Here is a 24,279-nt window from a genome sequence, read left to right as displayed (position 1 = left end):
TCCCGCACCCGTAGGCGTCCTTCAGCTGACCCCTTAAAACATATGTTCGGTACATTTATGTTTTGATTGATCCCTCAACCAAACAATGTATATTGCAAGGAGCCTTGGTCACAAAGTGGTCTAAGTAAATACTACTGTAACGAATAGCCAGTCAACACTGGAATTGTGAGTTACAATACCGCTCGTGCGGGTTCCTCGACCTTTTCTTTTCATTTTAATGTTTCCGGAAAAAAATGTGCAGTGTCTTGTACCACAAGAAAGTGCATTCATTTTCATCAACCTTAATTGAAATGTGACATTTTCATCTTCGGAAGAAAATGCCTTTCTAGCTTCCTTTTGGTAAATTTGGATGCCAACAATTTCAAATTAAACCTAATAAAAATATAAAGAATATTCAATAGATATGTGTTGGCATAGGATGGATTTTATGCAGGTAGTGAATAAATTTGGGTTAATTAAATCGAAACCATTGACATGATCATTTAGGTGTTCTCTTGTTTAAAAGTACATTGTCATATCTTACATTGCAAAATGACTTGATTTATTTATGTGCTTGCGGTTGGTCCAAAAAAAAAAATGATAATAAGCAAAGACATTTACCAAAAGTTTGGTTTATTTTGTATACAAAATGTGTGTATTTAACCTACTTTGAGTTCATTTCTTGGGTTTATCAATTTTCATGGGTTATATCATGTTTTATAGTTATATATTTGGTTTCGTGGTTTTGCAAATACATGCAAACAAGCCTATAATCAATTTTTACATTATATTCGTGGTTCACATATACATAAGAAATCCGACAAGTTGTTGCTCAATTTATACAAATTACTCCACAGTACTCTTTAATGTTACCTTCAAACACTAACAAGTGGTAGCAATAACTGATATTCAGGCCTCCTTACATAAATTCAATAGTTGTTGTAACATATTGGGCTAACAGAAAAAGGTGACAAAATATGAAATAGTGGATAAAAGAAGAATTTTCTATATCAACATACTATACTAAAAAAAATTATGTGGTTAAATATTTTGGGTTTTTATTGGTATAGTTTTTCTTTTCTAGCTATGAACAAGAAAATATATTAAACTGTATACAACTATAAAATATATATATCAAATTTAAACAAATGTCACAATCAAATGTCAACTAACTGTTCATTTAGTTTTGATTCTTTACAACTAACACCAGTTTCCCATCCTGTTCTACCATGTCCGTGTCCATATCTCTGGGTATGTTGTCACCTACTTCTACAACAACTGCTTCCTCTGTTGTAAATACTTCTTCCTCAATGGGTGGAATGTGGAGTCCTGGCGACATGTATCTAGGGTTAAGGAGGGTCCTTCTGGTGGTACCATCAGCAGTTCTTTAATAAGGGTTAAGATTATAATTTTGCAAATACAACTTAGGGGAATTTAGTTAAGGGAATAATTTGTTGTGAATATTGTATGTTGTGTTGTGTAGATATACTTGCACAAATATATATGTTTTAGTGTAAATTAAAATATGAAAACTTTATCGTCTCACTGATTTAAGAAACAGAGACTCAGGTCCTAGAACCCGGAAGTAGTTGTTGTTATGTGGTCTTGGTATCTCTTGGTTTGATTTCGAATCTGTACTACTATATTGGTATATTGAATTTATTTCAAATATATGGGCATTACTTAGGCATTGTCGTTCAAAGAATCAGTCGACATTTGCGTATCTAACATAAAAACCTAGTTCATATATCGAAACACAGATTGAAACCAACAAACATGATTGCCTCCGGTTACAAAAGAAAGGACGTAGCTAAGTTGAAAAAAGTGTTTCTAATTAGTTTGCCATTTACAATCGAACAATAAAATATATTGAAGTAAACTCAGCAAGAAAATTCCGCAGCCAGAGGCTAGCTTCGGCTTGCTCCTTCACAAAAACAAATTCTTTTTTCAGTGAAAATGAACGTCACATTGAACTCCAATCAAGCAAAACGTACAGTAAAACTCAGTTTAAAAGAAGTCCCGAATCCGATATCAGAAAAAGTAACAACAAAAAACTAAGCCAAATTCCAAAGGACTACAAGCAGTAACTAACATGCCTGCTCCATACCTAAATTAAACTGATTGAAAGATCATGTCTTCATAATACATGTTATAATAAAATCAAGTACAATCCCTCCCGTTAGGAATTTAGTATCTTATCAACATAACATGTATCGCAGAAAAATAAAGTGTATGATGCCAACATTTGGTTTCAGAATAAATGTGTTAGTAAATGTTTTGACTATATTGTGACATCGAAAACACTAGTGTAATGTTTTTTTCAGTTACATACACGAGCAATTCTAAAAAGTTGGAATATATATTAACACAAAAGGGCACGTCACCATCTAGAATGGATAATTCACATTAGGATATCGTTAAAATCGGTTTAATCTTCCGTTAAAGATATAAAGATCAAGGTACACGAAAGGTCAGGGTGAATTGCTAAAATTTATGCAAAGTCAATTCAGAAGAATAAATCTCTTAATCGTACATACTAACATGGTCATTTTTGAGAGCAAATATATCTTTCAATTATCTAAATGTGTTATCAAATGTTCGTTCCTAAAGTTGTTTCGATGCGTCTTTGGTGATATATACATAAATTGTAACTCATAACAATACATGTACATAAACAGATCTACAATAAGTGATGAACAGTAAGTCCCAATTGGAATTTCGTTAACCTGATGATGAACGGAATTGCCATAGCAAACACAAAAGTTATCCCAAAGAAATTTTAAAAGACATTTTTGGTTTATGTGTAAGACGAAAAAAGACTGGAATCCAATTATTCGCAAATTTGATTTAAATAAGAAAAATATTTTCACCGAAAAGGTCAAATTCACGTTTCATTGTGTAATTGGTTTTGAAAAATTAAGATTAACGCTTTGATATTTAAAAATACAAAAAGCTTGCCTCACTTTTGATTTTTTAATGTATTTTATATTAATATCCCGAAAAGATTTTTATGTATATTATATATTTAAAATGATTCCTCATTTGTAGAAGGGATAGGTGTTTTAAATAAACAACCGTGTACACATGTAAACACGTTAATTTTGAAATAGCCTTCACTGAATACTAACAAAATTAATTAAACAAATATTGTTTTCATGAACTGGCTAAGATAAAACTGTAATAATTATACAAGCAATAACGCGTAATACCACTAGTGTATTCCCTATAATAAGGTCTTTCACCTCAACGATTCCGGGATGATTGACAGGAATAAATGTTAGCTTACATATTATTTAGGCGTGGTTTATTCGTGTAAAGAAGCTCGTGTCTGCATGTACTACTCTTATTGGTTGTTCCTTATTTAGAAGAGATACACGTGGCAGAACTCATCTTTGTTATTCGGTTTGGATAGAAGGACGCTATTTCATATTGTGAAGCAAATTTTTTCTTTAACCGCCGCCTTCCCCACCTCACACGCTTTCAATATATCAATGAGCAGGGAATTATTTCAGCTACTGGACATTAATGAAATTTTATTGTCTGAATTTATAAACCAAATTTCATTTATTCCCCCAAGAATTAAGTTGTCTCCTCACCACCGTCAGTTCAACTCGTTCGGCAGCCATGCTGCGCTGTCTAAAGCAGTAGGGAGCCATGCTGTGCTCCCTCGGAACCATGCTGTGTTCCTTCGAACTGAAGGGTGTGTCACTGCCTTTGAAGTTTGCTTCTCATGAATGCTAATAAACTTTTTAGGCAGGGACCGGTCAAAATTTATACATAGCTGAGATGATTCCCAAGGGTCAAAAAATAATTATATAATCATAAACTTATGTAAATCTATTGAATAAAATTTGGTAGTCTGTATTCTCAATTTTATGTTTAGAAGTACTTGATTTTCCACTGGGTGATGTTGACCACAAATCGCCAATGAGACATTTTTATTACTTTCACGGTCTTTATCAATGATCTAAATATTTTTTTGTTTTAAATTTTAACTCACACACATATTATGTTCTCTACAGATGTCTTTACTTTTGCAGTCAGTCAAAACTTGATGTATCACTATTTAATTAGTATTTCGATAAGCACGTGCATAGTATGAAAGAGATATTCCGGACATTAAGCTGTTCTGCATCTAATTACAGAGTTTCAAATGCACATGGAATCTTGGGTCATTTAAGGTCTCTTACCTCAACGATTCCGGGATGATTGACAGGAATAAACTAACATATAGGGATCGTAATGGTGCAATGTGAATAAATTTATCGGTTTCCAAGAGCAAAATTGGTAGCGCGTCATCCCTACAATGGCTTCCATTTCTACGGTTGTGAAAATGAACTGGCGTAATGAGGAGATAATTTTGACGAAGTAGAATCCTGACTGTTTATTGAAATGAAATCTCCTAAATGATGATGATATTCATGTTTCCCTTATTTTTTTTATTAAAATCAACCCATATGATCTAGTAAAACTATAAAAAAGCAAACCAAGTTAGCAAATTATGATCTACAGTTATTCTGAGCATGGCCAAACTGCACTTATATGATTTGTTTGCTTCCTTCAAATGAAGTGTGTTTTTCCTGAAAAAGAGTGACGATAGATACCAGAGGGACAGTCAAACTGATAAATTGAAAATAAACTGACAACGCCATGGCTAAAAATAAAAAAAAAGACAAACAGACAAATAATAGTACAGTAGACACAGTAGTATGGCGTTCATTGTCACTGAAATGGTATATATTTGTTTTGGGGGGCAGCTGGGGGACGCCTCCGGTTGCGGGAATTTCTCGCTACATTGAAGACCTATCGGTGACCTTCTGCTGTTGTTTTTTCTATGGTCGGGTTGTTGTCTCTTTGACACATTCCCCATTTCCATTCTCAATTTTACAACATAGAAAACTAAAGACTAAGCAACACGAACCCTAACAAAAACTGGGGGTGATCTCAGGTGCTCCGGAAAGTAAGCATGTCTTGCTCCACATGTGGCACCCGTCGTGTTGCTTATGTTATAACAAATTCTGTAAATAGTATAATTCGGTAGGTCATATTAGGGATCAGAATGCGAAGAGATGAGAATAACAATTGTACTCAATAAGTTACAAATAAGCAAATAAGTAAATAATGGCATGTGTTTTATCTGGTGAGCAATTCAAGCTCTAAATAGCTTCTTGTTTTAAAAAAATATCTACAATTACCTATCATCATCTGATATAGTGCTTACCCAGATCTGCATCTCGTTGGCATATAGTCACAAAGGTGTTGGAACATAATGTATCATACACTAAGCTAGCAAATTGAAGTCTTACATAGTCCTCGCCAGGAGTATTATCTTGCACTAAACAAAAACATATGTATTATGCACAACATGTCTTTTTCATATGACGTTCTACTTTTTACTTAAGTTTGCATAAAAAAAAACTTATTATGATTTTATATCCGATGTTTTTGGTGAATATGAATACATTAACCATTGTACTTTGTTCCGAAACTTTAGTAATATTACCACAGAGGGAATTGAATGACAGGGCTGAGTAAAAAAAATCGTCAAACTATTACTATATCTGGGTCCATTTAAGATGGTCCAAGTTGACTTAACGTAGTCGGTCTTAATTTTCTGCGGACCGACTTGTCCAATAATCAACATTAAAGCATTTGGCAGATACTAATTGTTTTGCTAAATATTAAATGGTAAGGTAACACCGATGACGATTTTTTTTTATATTAATAAAAGATTTTTGATATTAATCAGACTTAATATTTTTAATATTAAAAATTGAGATTATGTGATATTAAAAAAAAAATGTTTTCATATCAATAAACGATATTTTGGTATTAATAATTAGGGAATAAACTCCACAACGGCCATACTAAATGCGTTAGGTCAGAGCTATAAGCCAAACACTGCCTTTTACCCCCATGTTCTAGTTTTAGCCATGGTGGCTATCTTAGGTGATGATGGAATACATTTAAAAAAAAAGTATAATCACAAAAATACTGAAATACGTATACTGAAACGTCTTCGATACTCTCCACTTTCATTACATGATATATCAAATATTTTTTCGATGTACTTTTTCTACCACCAAGGAAAAACACTTTACAGCACAATTATAATGCACATGGTATAGAATCCCCGTACAAAATGGTATATTTGAAACCCTTTAAAAACCCGAAATTTAGAAAATCGTTACCACGTTCTTATGACGACAATGATAATAATGATAGAAATATAAAGATTTTCCAATAACTTTCAATCAAATTCAGTGCACGTGGTATCGTTAGTTAAAGCTATTACATAAAGGCATTTTTTTCGTTTGGTCATTTGGAACGTTTTAGTTGACAATTGCCTGTATTAGATACGAATATGACAATGCATTAAACATAAACATAAACATAAACTTGCTTTTGAACTCTTTATTTCAAATCTAAAAACATATAGAACAGAATAAATGAATAATTAACTTTAAATCGGTAGTGATATCATTGTGTATTTTAATTATTTAACAAAACGGTTAAGAAAAGAAGTATGTTACATTTATATTTAGAAGTTAAAAAAAGTATAAGCAGTGGAATAAAATATTTATTTCCCTAGGCTTCGTGAGATATGAACATTTGTTAACCCTCGAAAAGTCACATTTTCTTGGGTGAACAAATCTTCATATTTCACTCAGGCTTGGGAAATATATGTATAGTATTGTTAACAATTCGAAGGAATGTAATGTTACCTACCTATGTTTTGGTCTGATGCAAGAGAACCGTCTGCCCATTTCCAAATACCATCCGAATTCGTTTCCTTTAATCCAATCCATACCTCCTCTATTGTACCACCGCTTAAATAAATAATAACTAACTGAAATATGATTGCAATAAGACTTTATTGAGTATATTGCATTGTATTGTTGGATACATTTGAATTCAATATACTATTACTAGAAAGCTGGAAAATAGCAGCAACAAAATTGCAGTGATAGGTATCTTACATAACAGAACATAGAGCCATAACATATCACTTAAATTCAAAATCAAACCATAAAAGTATAATAACTCAATTGATCTTGTCATGAATTCAATGCAGATAAATTATGCATCGATTGTAACGAAAAATAATTAGTTATCAAAGGTACCAGGATTATAATTTAGTACGCCAGACGCAAGTTTCGTCTACATAAAACTCATCAGTGACGCTCATGTCAAAATATGTATAATGCCAAACAAGTACCAAGTTGAAGAGCATTGAGGATCCAAAATTCCAAAAAGTTGTGCCAAATACGGCTAAGGTAATCTATACCTGAACAAACTTAATGGCAAACAAAAAAAGAAATATGTAACCAAAAAACGGGATAATATTATTCAATTACTGATGCTACATCATGTGAAAGGTGAGTTTCGTTACTAGAACTAATAATGGTAAATGATTCCAATATAAGAAGTAAAATCACAAAAATACTGTACTCAGTAGCTAAGGTGGTAAAAACTTTCTTGAAAATTCCGTACAATATCATTTTCCTATAAGAGCAGAAAAAAATATTTAAAGGGAAATTTGGCAGGACCATTCAGGCAGTTGTGATTTGTTAAAAGAAGATCTTCTTAGAATTAACGTTAAAGTCATGCCGGCTAAAATATTGGAATTCGTGATTAAAGCAATACAGACACAGAATGCTGCTGTTACAATATATCTTCAATTTAAAAGAAAATCTCGAATAATGCTAACTTACATATTTTGAAGACTTTTTGCAAACTCCATCTCTTCTGGTGTCTTTGGCATTATAATGTATCCATCTAAATTACTACATGCTTTTGTTGCGGCTGATTGGCTTAAAATGTCTCCTATTTTATAACACCTTTCCCCAAATAATAACCAGTCTTGACCCGAACAAGTGACTATTCCTAAATAATAACAGAAATTTTAAGATTACTAGTACATTGTGTTATTGTTATAAGTAAATGGTCATTCATCATAGATACGGTAGAGTCTTCAAAAGAAGATGATAAAATGCAAATAATGTTGTTTACGAGCACGTTCGCAATCTGCTACTTGACATTTGGTTTGTTGTTATTCTACTGGTACATACATTTAGTCACGGTAATGACACAAACGTTTCTGTTAATATGAAAATTGAGAGATTTATTAAGAATGTTTATAAGACAACTAAATATATATACCTACCAGAGTGTAGACAACATGAATTTCAGCAATCTTAGGAGACCGAACGGCCCTTATCAATGAATAAAAAAAACAAAACTTTACGACAAAAGAGATGATTTCAGCTTTTCAATTGTGAACTTTCCATTTCTAAGTAGCGACATCGCAGCAGCACCTGCATATGGTTTTTATATCTCCCGAGTGATACGATATTCCCGTGCTTTCATTTCCTATCATAATTTTCTTGATAGAGGGTTGTTGCTCACAGGGAAGCTATAACATCAAGAGTTCCAAATGGTTGAAATCATCTCTTCGTAATCTTTACGGACGCCATCACCAGTTTGTTGACCGTTATGGAATAACCGTTTCACAAATGATATCGGATATGTTCCTGACGTCGTAACTACAATCTCCTTCCCTTTCATAAATGTGACCTACCGAATTAGTTATATCATAAGCAACACAACGGGTGCCACATGTGGACCAGGATCTGCTTATCCTTCCGGAGCACCTGAGTTCTCCCCTAGTTTTTGGTGGGGTTCGTGTTGTTTATTCTTTAGTTTTCTATATTATGTCATGTACTATTGTTTGTATGTTTATCCTTTTCAGTTTTAGCCATGGCGTTGTCAGTTTATTTTCGATTTATGAGTTTGACTGTCCCTCCAGTATCTTTAAGATCCAATTTAGCCAACTACATGTAACCCAAACTATAATTACGTTATTCGTTGCTCTTTTATATAACAATTCTTCCTATTAGCATAGGGATAAGTACGATCGCAATCTTTGACACTTGGCAATCAATATAAAAAGAGAAAGTTAATCATTAACGCCGCAAAAATTCAAGACCAACAAATAACTATAAGATAAATTATGAACATTCACCATTCATAAACTTTTAACTATTTTTGTTTTTAATATTATCTTTCAAATCCATCCAATACTTTAGTATATAATACACTGAGAAGCTTATACGTTAGTATTAGCAGATCTTTATATAAAATACCAAAGTGGAGAACTTTAGATTAACACTAACTGACTTCTAACATATACTAGTTAATGGTAAAATGATTGACACATATCATATATGTATATATAGGTATATGTAAAAGACGGGGCTATGCCCTTAAGTGATTGACTTGAAGGTGCAACTTGTTTGGACCAATAGGGTAATCTTGAATTGTATTTACATGCAACTACAGTTAACATACATGCAGTCATTTTCAACAGCCAGAGAATGACGAAGGAATTTATATTTCTCATTCCTCTTTGTGTATTATTCGTTAATGGTAAGATACTTTTTTTCCTAAATTGACAGATATTTTTATCAAATTAATATAACTTTAATGTATTTTAATTCTATTTCAATTTTACATATAATTTTAATTTTTGAAGGAAAGTGTTTGTGTGTACAAAAAACAAATTCGATCGAAAGGAAGATTTTTGTATGATTTGCTCAACTGTCATGATTTTATCACACCAGTTTACCCTCAAACATATGACTACCCAGACAACATGAGTATGTTGGCCCAACATTGGCACAACGTATATCATTGCATTGGCCCATCGTTGTATTTTAACGTTGGCCCAACGTATAAGTGCAAAGTGGGCCTACGTTGGCCCAACATGATGGCTTCATGTTGGCCCAACGTTGTACGGTTATATGCAATACATAGAGCCAACGTTGGCCCATTGTATGAAAAACGAAATCCATGTTGGCACAACGTTGGACCAACGTAGCGATATATTTTCTTATGTTGGCACTATGTTGGTCCAAGGTAGGTATTTCTCATTTTTATGTTGCCAATACGCTGGTATATTGTTTCAACCAAATTACAATGGATGCTGCATTAAGAGCTGTATATGATAAATACTCCGGAGCGCATTTGATCTTTTTTTGTATTCCAAACTGCCAAAGTTTAAGGTAGCAATTCTGTATTTTTGTATTACCCATTGTTGTTACTGTCCTTGTTTTTTTCATGAACTTTATTGTGTGACGCTAAGATATTTCTTTGACAATGTTTGATGGATCGACCAGATAAACTCTGTGTCATTTGGTGTCTTGTAAAGACTTGTCTCATTAGCAATCATACCACATCTTCTTTTTTCATATAAATTTCATTTATTTCTTTAACAGAACAAATGACGTATGGCTTATGGTTAGGCGATCATACAAATAGTTTTTTTCGGAGATGTAATTTTAGTTGTATTGGTTCCAGATCCAGAATGAAAATTAAATAATTCAGAAGATGAAACTTTATTTATTTTAAATTTGATATCATTGGTCGTCACCACGAGTAGTGTCCTCCTCAATTTGAACTTCAACAGTGTCATTATTACTTATATATGTTATTCTTTTTTTCCCTTCTGTATTTCTTGCCACCTTCTCAGTCAAGGCTTAAGCGCCGCCAATCTTTAGCTGCATCATCTATCTCCTTATCCGAAGACTATTTACAGCTATCATATGTTTTTTTTCTAACCGACTCTGTAATAAAGTTATAAGTAAACTTGAATTGCGTATTTGTCTAATGCATGCGTGCGTAATCTCCCTTCTAGATATGTAATATAAATTAATGTATATTCTAAATAGTTTAAACACTATTTAATACAAAATCAAATCTTAAATAACCAATTTTTTATATATTGGTTATTTGTCTAATTGTCAGAAATTCATTAGTATTAGACGGATTTGTGGGTATAACAAACCCTTATTACTTTTATTTCAGAATTCGGTATCATACTTTATATATTCGTAATATACATGATATATAAAGAATAATTTAGATGTGTACTAATGAACAGTTATATATTTGATATATAAAAACACTGTTACACATTCAAGTGTGTTTATGATCAGGTTTCACAAATATATCGTATCTGTTTGCATGCGATTTAGAAATACAATAAAACTAACAAATTCATTTATATTTTAATGAAGTAGAAATCATTATACCACATTTTTGAAACATTACGGAATAAGGTACATCTTAAGACAATTTTATTCCATTAACTTCAGTAATGATCATACATGTTGTGGTTATAGATTTATATAATTTACCATTTGTTTGAAGATACTAATGTTCAGTGGCAACTATTTCATGATAATTAATAGGATTGAAATGATTTAGAATCTAGAAAATATTTCGCCCAAAACGTAGGAACTTTAAGATCAGCATTATAAAATGATAGAAATTAATATATGTTTTGATATTTAATAACATCCCTCAGATTAAAAAATCATATTGTATTTGTCATTCTGAATCGTATATATATATCAGATTTTTTAAAGTTACAACTTACATGTTACTATCTTTCTCTTTGAATCTCAGATGATATGATTTTCTCTTTTTGTTTTCTTCGTATCACTGCTTTCTTACAAATACACAACAGGAAATAATCACAAAAGTGACCATCCCATTACATTCAGATTTCCTATAAACTTAATTACCATAGCAACTATCTTTGAAATTTGTCGAACATATGGTCAACCTTATCAGAATGGGCTTGATTAACAGACTGGCTGTATCAAATATCACTCTGCATATAATTGCTATTATTATGTTTCACAAAGTTTAATGAATAAAGTTATTATAAATAATGATTGCAATAAATTTTAATTTTTAACCAGGCAATCTATGTTTACGGTATACATTTTTTTTATTACAGTAATGATATTCCAGTATAAATTTTATCTGACTTATATATAGAGTATAATATATGATCACGCAACGTTGGGCCAGCATTGGCCCAACATAGAGTTGTAAATGTAATTTCAGTTGATAAACACTGTCGGTATAACATTAACTTTTCATAAAGCCTGCTGCAATCGAAATTATCCGCCTCCCAAGAGAAATAAAGCGTAAAATATTATATAATCAATTCTATTAACAAAATTTCATATCGGCTCTATGTTGCTACTAACATAATGCCAACATTTGCCCAATTATTTATAACCAACATGAGATAATAATATGAATTTACAACAACAGACCAACGTTTGGCCAATGTTGTGCAGCCGACACCAACGTGCGACCAATGTACCGACAATTTGCCAACGTTGGGCCAATGTTGTGTAGCCAACATAAACTTGCGACCAACGGACCGACAATTTGCCAACGTTGGGCCAATGTTGTGCAGCCAACATAAACTTGCGACCAACGGACCGACAATTTGCCAACGTTGGGCCAATGTTGTGAAGCCAACACCAACGGTCGACCAACGGGCCGACCATTTGCCAACGTTGGCCCACTGTTAGTCTGCTGACTGGGTAAACAGTTATGACATGGTATGTATTACAGGGTTTTGTTCAATTCAACATCAAATACAATTGATGATCTAGGTTCCCTTGAAACCATAGTGATGTCAATCCAGAGAAGGAAATCATAGAGATATAAAAAAATCAATTAAATGGACATACTCTAATTATTTTCAAAATTATTTTCGACGAACAAGCATACGATTATTAATACATCTTGCTAAGTTTATTCCGGATGTTTTTAACAGGTTCGAAACACGTATAAAGAAATGAAAAAGATTCTTTGAACATATGAAACAAACTGTGTTGGCACGACACGGGTTATGTTCTTCTCATATATGTTATGATGGTATGATTCTAAACCTCTAACGGGAAGAATTGTGCCTGATATGATGAAGACATAATCTTTCAATCGGTTTAATTGAAGTCTGGAGCTGGCATGTCAGTTAACTGCTAGTAGTCTGATGGTATTTATGTATTATTAGGTTAAACATATTTATGATATATCAACCCTCCCCGTATACCTCTAGCCAATGTAGAAAGGTAAACGCATAACAATACGCACATTTAAAATTCAGTTCAAGAGAAGTCCGAGTCTGATGTCAGAAGATGAAACCATAGAAAATAAACAAAATGACAATAATACATAAATAACAACAGCCTACTAGAAGTTAATTGACATGCCAGCTCCAGACTTCAATTAAAACGATTGAAAAATTATGTCTACATCATATGAATATCAGTCACAATCCTTCCCGTTCTGAAAATTATTGTTTTGGGTAAAAACTCTCTACGTACAATACTTCTATTCAAAATTTTCTATTCTGTTTCATATTTCGCTTCCAAATGAAGTGTTCTAGAACAAACAAAAAGAAAACAATATTGTATTGATTTCAATGAGACAATTGTCCATTTAAGACTAGAATCTATTTGGAATGGGGGATGCATCTTATTGATTGAATTTCCTATACAGTAACACAGAGTTATGCTCATTTTGGACAAGAACGAATTACCCATTAATCAGATAACATGTTACGATTATAAAAAGGATGAAAAAGTTGTTAACAAGTTGTCTGTTAAATGAGAGGATAGGTTTTGACAGCGTTTAATTATTGCAAAAAAGATCATGTGATAAATTGGTTGTTAAATACAAATGAAAACTGCACGGGAAAAAACACCGAACAAAAGTTAGCTTTTCATGCGAAACTTTTCGTAAATAAGGAAATAAAAATAGGTTCAAACTTTAAATTGCTCATCTATTTTCATTTTCCAAATCAATAACGAACAAATAGGAGGGTTTGGATCCCGCTAACATGTTTAACCCCGCCACATTATTTATGTATGTGCCTGTCCCAAGTCATGAGCCTGTAATTCAGTGGTTGTCGTCTGTATATGTGTTACATATTTGTTTTCGTTCATTTTTTTATATAAATAAGGCCGTTAGTTTTCTCGTTTGAATTGTTTTACATTGTCTTATCGGGGCCTATTATAGCTGACTATGTGGTATGGGCTTTGTTCATTGTTGAAGGCCGTACGGTGACCTATAGTTGTTAATGTCTGTGTCATTTTGGTCTTTTGTGGATAGTTGTTTCTTTGGCAATCATATCACATCTTCTTTTTTAAACATTGAAAATGTATGAATCGTTAAACACTTGTAACTCTGTTTGTGTATCAGTAAATATTGTTCAAATTCGCATACCCGATTAAGTAATAACACTGTCAAATGCACAATGACAAAGATATACGATTGTTATGACTTATTTAAAGCTGAACCGACAAAAAATCAGAAAAGAAGAGTTTTGAAATGTCTTGAGATGTTATTTCATAAAAATTATATTGGTGCACCTTCATTTGAATTTATTTTTCTGTTCATACGAATGTGAAGACATAAAATTGAATGGAGTGTAAGGCTCCTCATTTAAATTGTCAAATTGAAAAGTGCGTTCGACAAGTTATACTGCAGTGCACTAATTGTTATGAAAATACAAGAAAAAAACATGACGGCTGTTTTTTTAACATATGCTGAACGGTTTCAAAAGATTTAGAATCAATACTGTTAAACCATGGTTTCTTCAGAATTGTGAATATCGTAGTTATCAATCATAATATATTAATAATGATCATATGGAATTAAATGTTGTATATATTACGTTTATAGTTTTTTTTATATTAACAAAAAGATAAGAGAAATGATTTTTATTAAAGTTCCTAATGAAAAAACGACTGGAATATCTTATCATGAAGCAAATGGCTGACCTGCAGATATGATAATTATTTGAGGGAGAAAAAATAAACCGCAAGAGGAGAGATAACTTTATAATTTTGACTTATCTAAAGATCAAACGTCAGGTTCTTTCTTCTAGAGACAGAAGATAAGAAATGTTTAATAATGTTACTTTTTAAAATAGTGGACATATTACTGCTGATAAAGTCGATTCGATAACTCTAACGTTACAATACTATAAATGTTTTATTTAGTTTTTTTGTAATAATTGTGATTATCTACAAAAAAAAATCATAATGTTTACGTCAATACCTATAAGTAATAATACATTGAGACATACTATTTAAAATAAACATAATGCAAAGGTATTCATCACTGAAATTCTTTCGAACAGGAAAACGAAATATGAAATCAATGACACAAACTTTGTTTGCTGTAATGTTTCGAGGCCATGATTATAGAACAATTATGCGTGAGAAAACACTGTCTGTCTTTTGTTGAAATTTGTAATTGTTATTTAACTTATAAAGTTGCACTTCAAAATTAATTTTGGTCTTTTATTACCATTTGTATAATCGAATTTCGCTTTCTTATATAAATGTTACCTGTTGGATAATATTGAAAATGAATAACAATCCAAATAACTTTTGATAAATATGTTTTATTTGAAGTATATCTTTTCTAATGAATAAATTGCATATGTAAAAGAAAAGGAGTATTGTGGTTTTATATTGTTCTTAAATTTTAAAATGTAAGAAGATGCCTACAATATAAAAACTTCCTAACTCATTTTAAAAGAGGATGTAAGATACAAAAGGGGCATTCAAACTCAAAGATCGAAAATAAAACTGAGAACGCCATGGCTTAACAAAAATGTGTCCATAGTACACTGATGCCCAACTCGCACTATCATTTTCTATGCTATGTTCAGTAGACCATGAAATAGGGCTCAAAACTCTAATTTAAATTAGAAAGTTCATATCATAGGGAGCATGTGTACTACGTTTCAAATGAATTAAACCTTCAACTTCATCAACAACTGCCTCGACCAAAAGCTTTAACCTGAAACGGGACAGACGGACTAACGGAAGAACGGACGCACAGACCAGAAAACATAATATCGCTTTGCTGTCGTAAGTTGGGCATAGAAAGAAAATGACAAACAGACAAAGATAATTACTCAATTCATACCATAGAAAATAAAACCCTTAGCTACACGAACCCCACCATAAACTAGGGTGATCTCAGGTGCAGATCATGCTCCAGATGTGGCACTCATCGTGTTAGGATTCGATTTCGCAGTGGTGTATGTAGGTTTTCATACTAGCCAAATTGTACACAAGAAACTAAAATTAAAATAATACAAGACTAATAAAGGCCAGATGCTCCTGACTTGGGACAGGCGCAAAAATGCGGCGGGGTTAAACATGTTTATGAGATCTCAACCCTCCCCCTATACCTCTAGCCAATGTAGAAAAGTAAACGCATAACAATACGCACATTTAAAATTCAGTTCATGTTAAGCTGCTGCGGTGGTTCAACGACAAACTAGCTTTTGAGACTTCTGTACAGTAAACGCACGTCAGCAACATTCTAAATCCCATTGTGGATAGGCGAGTGTCATATGTTCTTCAGACGTTCAAGGGCAAGCTGTACCGTAACTTAGGTGCAGATAGTGTCATTCACTAGAGAGCCAATGATTCCTCTACCAGAAGCAAATTGTCGTGGTTAACAGCTGCCGAGATGATTACTCGACCATGTAAGTTGCGTTGTAGAGTATCAATATCATTAAAAAATCGTAAAAACGTAAACCAAGATGGCCACCTACCAAACTGGGGCCTTCCACCTGTTCTTGACCATCCTTCCACCATAAACTATTGATTGCTAATAAATCGTCTTCAGTTCGAGGGCTGTAAAGCTCATCATTGTACTAAATAATCCCTGCTTTATTATAACTTTTGGATACATATAGATTCTTACACTGATACCAGTGAATTATCGGATTTATCCTATCGAGATAGTTAAGTTATCAATTTTAAAGTCCGAGCCTCTCGACGACTTTATAATTTATAAGTTAACTATCGAGATAATGGATAATCCATGGCTTCCGTCAATTATTTCTTTATTCTAATATGACGTGCTTCTTCTTGTTTTGTAAACAGCACTGTGATACAATTCTCGATATATCTATACTATAAACGAGTAACTATGTAAAAATTTGTTTTGTCTTATGATTAAAATAAATAAATTTTCTTTATTTGTTAAACAAAAATCCTCTTCGAGTGCCTTTCACATTTTACGAAGTTGTCAATTTCATTAACACCTGTTAGCATATTTTGATTCATCCAGTTAGCCAAAAAGGTTATGACCCTTAAAATCATTCAATGGTCTTTTGAGATCACCGGCAACCACACGTTGATTAAATTTTTTTATTCATTGGGTTCGGAAAGTGATAAATTTCCATAGAATTAAAGAAATTAGTACAAACATAGCATGTATGGAGGGTGTATATAACAATAAATTCATGTATCATATGTATTGTGTGTTGTATTGATATCGAACATTGGTCCAAAACATATTGCAATGTTTTTCCGCCTTGTTGTCGTGGGAACATTTGTAAATTAATTATACAAGAAAAGAGGCAATAAAGCCAATTTTTGTTTGATAATTTGACAAATGAATATCGAAAGTTTCAGAAAAGTTATAACTCCCAGGTTTTGAACTTTGAACCACATAGTATTACTTGTTTAGAATCTCGGGATGGATACACAAAAATTTAGAAATTATGTTTTACGTGTGTGACTGATAAATGTTTAATCCAAGAAAGATGCAAACAGCTTGGTTTATTTATTAGAAAACCAAGAACAGAAGATGACTAAACATTTTGCGGGTCAATTTAATTGTATTTCCTCACTGCAGATTTTTATGTAGAAAATAGCAAGCGACCACAGACATATTCCCATCTGCCTAATTCTGGATTCTTCTGTCTTAGTTATTAATGCAGGACAATTTAGTCAGTGGTTATCTTTATCGTTTGTTTCTGAACATTGTATTTGTTTTTCGTTTTTTTTTTTTTTTTTTAGCATAACTAAGGCCCTTTGTTTATCTTTTTGGAATTATTTTGTATTTTGTTATGTCGGAGACATTTTCAATTTGCTATTTATAATGATCTTATAGATGACGTATTTTCCACTGGTTTGGTTTGCGGCCTGAATTTGTTTTAGCTTATAATATATACAAAATAAACCACAGATGTTAACAAGTCAACTATAAAACCATACTAAATAGCAAGTTTAAAATGTTCCCATCATAAGAAACCATTTGAAACCATTAAAAAAAGATAAACTAACGGCCTTATTTGTGTCCAAAACAGCATACGAAATATGATGTACAGAAACAAACGATAACCACTGAATTTAAGGCTACTGTATTCTCGACTTAAGACAGCAAAATTTAGGATAAAGAAAGGAATATGTCTGTGGTCGACCGACGCCTCTAGACAGCAATCCGCAGTAAGAAAATTGACAAAAAAAACGATTTGTGTTCTTTCTTAAAACAAAAATTTACTAACATATTATCCTTTGTTATAGATACAAATGTATATTCCGTATAAAGCAAAACGCGTGTTACCAAGTTATTTTGTTAATAAAGCAATTAGAATTAATTAATCATTCAGATTAAAACAGAAGTTTGTATTAGGATTATTGAACAAATGTGTATTTACACAACTAGCCATAATATATTTTTTTTACTATGTTAACAAGGCCGATGTAAGATACCGGAATTTGCTGTATCTTTTGGCCCATTCAAATATTGAACATGTACACGTATATAGTACGCATCGACCAAGCATAAAAATTAGCGCGAGTGAGAAGATTTAATTTTAATTAAATTGAATTAAAGAGCATAGGTTAAGTTTTCCTAGTGAAAATAGACGGCTATCAATGTTTATTAACGATACTTTTTTGAAAAGGAGGAAATTTTTCTGCAAGGAAGATCTTACAGTTGATTCGAGAACGTTTTACGTCACATTACTATACGTGGTTTATTTACTTTTTGTAATACTAATGATTATCGCCGAAAGATAAATACTGTTTACCCAAATATCGTCAAGTAATGATACAATTATATGTACAATTTAAAATATTGAGTATAGAAAGGTATTCATTAGTGAAGGTCTTATCAAATATCAAAAACCGAATATATAATTTATGACACAAAATGTGTTTGCTGTTATATTCGAGGTTGTAATTATAGAACAATTATACGTGAGAAATGTCCGTCTGTATTTTGTATAAATTCGTAAATGTAATGTAACAGTTAAAGTTGTATGTGTAAATAGTTTTGGTCTTTTATAACTTTTTAAGTAATCGAATTTTACTTTTTGAATATTAATGAAAAAGAACAATGGGAAATAAGTCAAAAAGAATTTCTAATAACTTATAAGACAATAAACATGAACATTTTATTATACAGTTCTGTGAAGGATATTTGTTGCTTTTGTATTTGTATTTATTCTAGATATACTTAATCCTTCTGGTTTTATCCATGAAGTGACAATACAAAACGTTTCCTGTAAATTCCTACATCTTTCCCTTCTTATAATACGTAGAGTTTAAAAAGCAAGATATGAAAATCTTTTAAGAGACACTTGTCATATTTTCATATTCTGTTAAGGAAAAAATTACAAGACTGTTAGTTTAAACATATTTTATTTGCTCAAAGCGAAAAAGGATCAGACACAAGTAAAACATACTTATAAAGTCTTCTCCACAATACAATATATATAACAATACAAATTGAACGTGAGCATACATCATATAATATAAACAACATAAATATAACTTATCTATACTGAAAAAAGTAGAGGGAATGAGGAAAGAACGACAGAGATTAGGTTGATGATGATAATGATGATGATGTGTGTTTTACCTATGTTGATACTATACTACGAGGAATCGTTTTGATCTCTTTATAAAATTGAATACTTGTTTAACAATTTGCACATTTTGATCATAGGAAAGAGTGTCTCTTCCAAAAACCAGTAGTGTTAAGTCCAAATCGCAGCCTTCGGGAAGCCAGCTGAGACTTTTAAACAGAATAGCCCTTTCATTTAGATAGAAAGGACAATCAAAGAAAAAATGGTGCATGTCCTCAATATCTAAACCACATTTACATGTTGGATCAGATATAATGTTAGCTCTAAACAAGTCACAATTCAAGAACGATGCCGAACATCTAAATTGGGTTAATATTATGTTCAATTTTCTTGGACCATATAAATAATGTTTTAAGTTAGATTGATTCTCATTTCGAATGTCGTAGTTTTTTAGTTCTACTTTGAATTTTGATAACGAGTCTACATTTCGAACTGCTATGTTCAAATTATTCCAAAGTTTAATTGTTGATGGGATAAAGGATTGGGAAGTTAGAGTCAGCCTGCAAAATGGTAACATGATATCTTGTCCATTTCGCAAGGGATATTGTGTTGTACTTTGAATTTTAGGGGGCACAAGGTTACATAAATATTCAGGGGCATTATTATTCTGAATTTTATAAAATAATTGTAGTTTTCTTCTTTTTCTTCGTTCCTCTAAAGTTTCCCAACCAACCTCTTTTAAGACAGTCTCAGAGTGTGTGTAAACAGGCAAACCTGTTACAATTCGTGCAGCTTCAAGTTGTAGCTGTTCTAGTTTAATTGAATAACCTTTTCCACAATTGTCCCATACTTCAGTTGCATATTCAAAAATTGGTCTAATAAATACTAGATATAATTTTTCCAAATTTTGTCGGCTAAGTTGATATTTGAGTTTTCGCAGTATATTCAGATGTTTTTTAACACTATTTAATATATTTTCAACATGGTTGTTCCATTTTGCGTCACTTCTAAATGTAACCCCTAGATGCTTATGAGATCGCACAATTGGTATTTCTTTGTTGTTCATAGTAAAATTAAGGTTTTGTATCTCATTATTTGAAAACATCATAATTTCTGTTTTTTCAGGATTGAAAGACATAAGCCACTTTCTTGACCATTCATCCAGCTGTCTCAGGTCACGACTAACAACTGACTGTATAAGTTTCTCGTCATGACCCGAGTAACTGAATGAAGTGTCATCTGCAAATAGTCTGCATAAAGAAGTTAACTGTTCAGCAATATCGTTAATATATATGATAAACAATAAAGGACCAAGAACGGATCCTTGGGGTACACCAGCTGAAACATTGCAAAAAGTAGAGGATGATTCATTAATGATAACCTTTTGTTTTCTTTGATATAGGTAGCTAGTGAACCAATTTAAAAGATTTCCCTCAATGCCATATGCTTTCATTTTATGTAGTAAGCCAATATGCCAAACTTTGTCAAAGGCCTTCGAAAAATCACAAAAAACAAAACAGCAAATTTCTTTTGTTTCTAGTGCATTTAAAATACAATCATAGATTTCTATTAATTGATGCACTGTTGAATGTTTAGGCAAAAAACCTGATTGGTATTCATAAATTAGTTTGTTATTAAATAGATGATTATATACATGTTTAAACACAACTCGTTCCATAACTTTCCCCACGCAGCTAATTAAAGATATTGGTCTGTAATTAGATGGCAAAGAAGAGTCCCCCTTTTTGAAAATAGCTATTACATTTGCAATTTTCCAGCTGGTTGGATATATACATTGACTAAGGGACTTATTGAATATAATTTGAAGAGGTATTGCAACTTTATCTGGACAAATCTTGAGCATCCTGTGGCTAATCACATCTGGTCCCGAGGCTTTATTTGGATCAAGAATATTAATCATATCTATAATTTCTTGAATAGTGACATGTATGTCACAAATTTTATTGTTAGATTTAGTTTCAAATTGTGGTAAGTTGATATTTTCTTCATTTAATTTGGAGATTAAATTAAAATACTTGTTCAAAAGCTCACATTTTTCTTCATCTTTATATGCTATTTCGTCTATTTTTTCGGTATTTATAATATTTTGGAGTGGGGGGATGTTATTTGATCCATTGTTAGATTTGATTAACATTTTCATAATTTTCCAATAAGTTTTTGTATTCGATACATTATTTAGAATGATGTGGTCTAAATTACTTTCAAATTTTTCTTTAGCAACTTTTTTCATATTATTGACCCTATTTCTCTGTCGCTTGTACTTCAAAATATCAGATTGTTTTTTAGATTTAAAAGCCTTTTTTCGTAATCGATCTCTAGTCCGTATTTCTCTCCTAAGCTCGCTATTGAACCATGGTTTGTCGTTTTTTCGTATAGTTACTTGTTTAGTAGGTATGCACTCCCTTGCAATGTTAAGAAAAGTTACAGTAAATATTTCACATAATTCATTAACATCCTTGTCATCGGGAAGAAGTGCATACCAATCTGTTTCATTCATTTTTTTCAAAAATTTATCTTTATCCATTTTATCATATATCCACACTTCTCTTTTAAAAGTACGTGACATTGATGAGGGACACTCAAGAAATATTACTGCTGCATTGTGATCACTAATATTTGAGGGAATATCTAAAACATCTGATAGATAATATGACATACAGTCACTTATTATTATGGGATCTAAGAGTGTACTACTTTTATCAGTAACTCTTGTTGCTTTATCAATTACATTTCTTAGATTGAACAAGTCCATAGTGTCAATAAGTTTATTATTATTGACATTAAAGAGATCAGAATTTAGATCACCAGTAATCACTATATTTTCGTTAAATTGAAAGGCAGTTTCTATTGCATGATTTAATCGTGCCCAGAAGTCAGTGTCCGCATTCGGTGGACGATATGAGTGACAAAGAATGAAGTTTTGACCTTTGGCTCGTATTTCAACCCAAAGTGTTTCATCAAATGGATTTTCTAGTTCGCTTTTTCGGACGATACCGATATCATCTTTCACATATATCATTAATCCACCACCAAAGTTGTTTCGATCTTTCCTTATAATGTTATTGAAGGAATCTAGTTTTAATTGATCTTCAGATACACTAGGATCTAAATGTGTTTCTGTTACAGCCAGGACATCAAATTCGTCAGTGAAATTATTTAAGAATTCTAATTTGTTTCTAATACTACGAATATTTAAATTACATATTGATATGGATTTATCGATTTCACTAAATCTGACACTAGAGGGTGTACTCGATATGTTATTTTCATCTGGACCAGGGTTTGGTTCAATATTTCCGACAAGAAGAATAAAATGAAGCACAAACAACAGAAAGATAATGTCAATCTTGGGATTTATAGACTGTATACAAGCTAGTGAAAAAACATAGAAGGAGCAATGTAAGTTAATTTTTAGTATTTCTAAATAAGTATAATAGTTATAATTAATATAAGTACTACTTTTCCTCTTGCTACATGTACAATGAAATAAGCCAATGGCTGCCCTGTAATCCTCAATGCTGACTCCCATATTGTTTAGGGGGTACAGAAATTAAGTATAACGACAGCCAACGGCATTTTTCACATGGTAACTTGCACACATCATCATCAGAAAAAATGGAGAAGGTAAATATAAAACAAGAAAAATAAAAAATAAAGGTGACGGAAAAACAAACGGTTATCAGAAGTATACCTGGAGTCATATTGGATGATAAAATGGGATTTTTCTTAACTTTTACTATTTTTATAAATCAGTGTGAACCGTGATCTAGCCACTATATTTGAAAGACGAATTGTATGAGCTATAAGGTCCAAACATAGAGTTGGTTTAAAGACGAATACCTACCAATATAGTAATAGTATTAAACACTTCATATACTTGCAACTTGAGTATACAGTTTTACATGATATGTATATATATATATATAAATCAAATATAAATATTATGTACAATTGTGTGTGAATACAATACTATTTTGTAAAGAATTTAATCAGTATCTCCTGTTTTTTCAAGACTGTTAGTGTTAAATATATGAAAACTCTAGAGATAAACTCTTCCGGCCAAATTTTCAATGGCTTTTATCTTAAAACCATCACAGGGACCTTATTTGTTTCTGCTTTTTTCGTTCCTTTATTCATATACTTTCAATTTATAAAAGTCTTGTAAAAAGCTGCTTATTTTTAAACAGGAAACCAAACATCCTTAATCATGACATGTATAGAGAACAAACTATGAAATTGAATAAGAGACAGAAGATCAAATTAAGTTTTCATAAATAAAAAGATACCATCGAATAAATGGGGGAAGATGGATAGATATACAGACACCAATGTGCAATGCACTCTGCAGAAATATATGTCTTAAATCATCTCGAGGCCTTTTGTCGTTTTTTCAACCAACCCTCCATTTCATGCCGAATACACTGTCCTCTTTTTCATAATCTCAAAATATTTACCTTATAATTAGGCCATTAGTTTCTCGTCTGAATAGTTTTACTATTTCATTTCGTGACCTTTTATAGCTGACTATGTGGTATGGGCTTTGCTCATTGTTGAAGGCCATAAGATCTATATTTGTTTATTGCTGTGTCATTTGGTCTCTTGTGGAGAGTTGTCTCATTGGCAATCATCGCACATCTTCTTTTTTATTTTCAGAATTATTAAATGAGAGGACATACTCTTTATAGGGGAAAATGACGTGTATAAATAATGCTAAATTTGTATCTCTTTTTTGAAGTAACTCTCATATAAATAAAAAAAACAGGTCGGCAATAAAAAAAAAA

The 24,279-nt window shown here is 31.9% G+C and overlaps 1 protein-coding gene across 1 annotated transcript; it reads right to left on the bottom strand.

Annotated features, from left to right (window-relative positions):
- Positions 1-1,159: 1,159 nt before the first annotated feature.
- Positions 1,160-23,199, bottom strand: LOC139483996 (uncharacterized). The gene is made up of 7 exons (XM_071267716.1): positions 23,190-23,199; positions 21,272-22,870; positions 20,093-20,815; positions 7,695-7,866; positions 6,709-6,809; positions 5,260-5,314; positions 1,160-1,364 (listed from the first exon to the last, which is right to left on the bottom strand). Exons 1-7 carry the CDS (start codon positions 23,197-23,199, stop codon positions 1,160-1,162), a joined length of 2,865 nt encoding a protein of 954 aa, XP_071123817.1.
- Between the last annotated feature and the right edge of the window lie 1,080 nt (positions 23,200-24,279).

The sequence above is a fragment of the Mytilus edulis genome, chromosome 8 (genome assembly GCF_963676685.1).
Source record: "Mytilus edulis chromosome 8, xbMytEdul2.2, whole genome shotgun sequence".
Classification (NCBI taxonomy): domain Eukaryota; kingdom Metazoa; phylum Mollusca; class Bivalvia; order Mytilida; family Mytilidae; genus Mytilus; species Mytilus edulis.
This window is presented reverse-complemented; position numbering and strand designations above follow the sequence as displayed.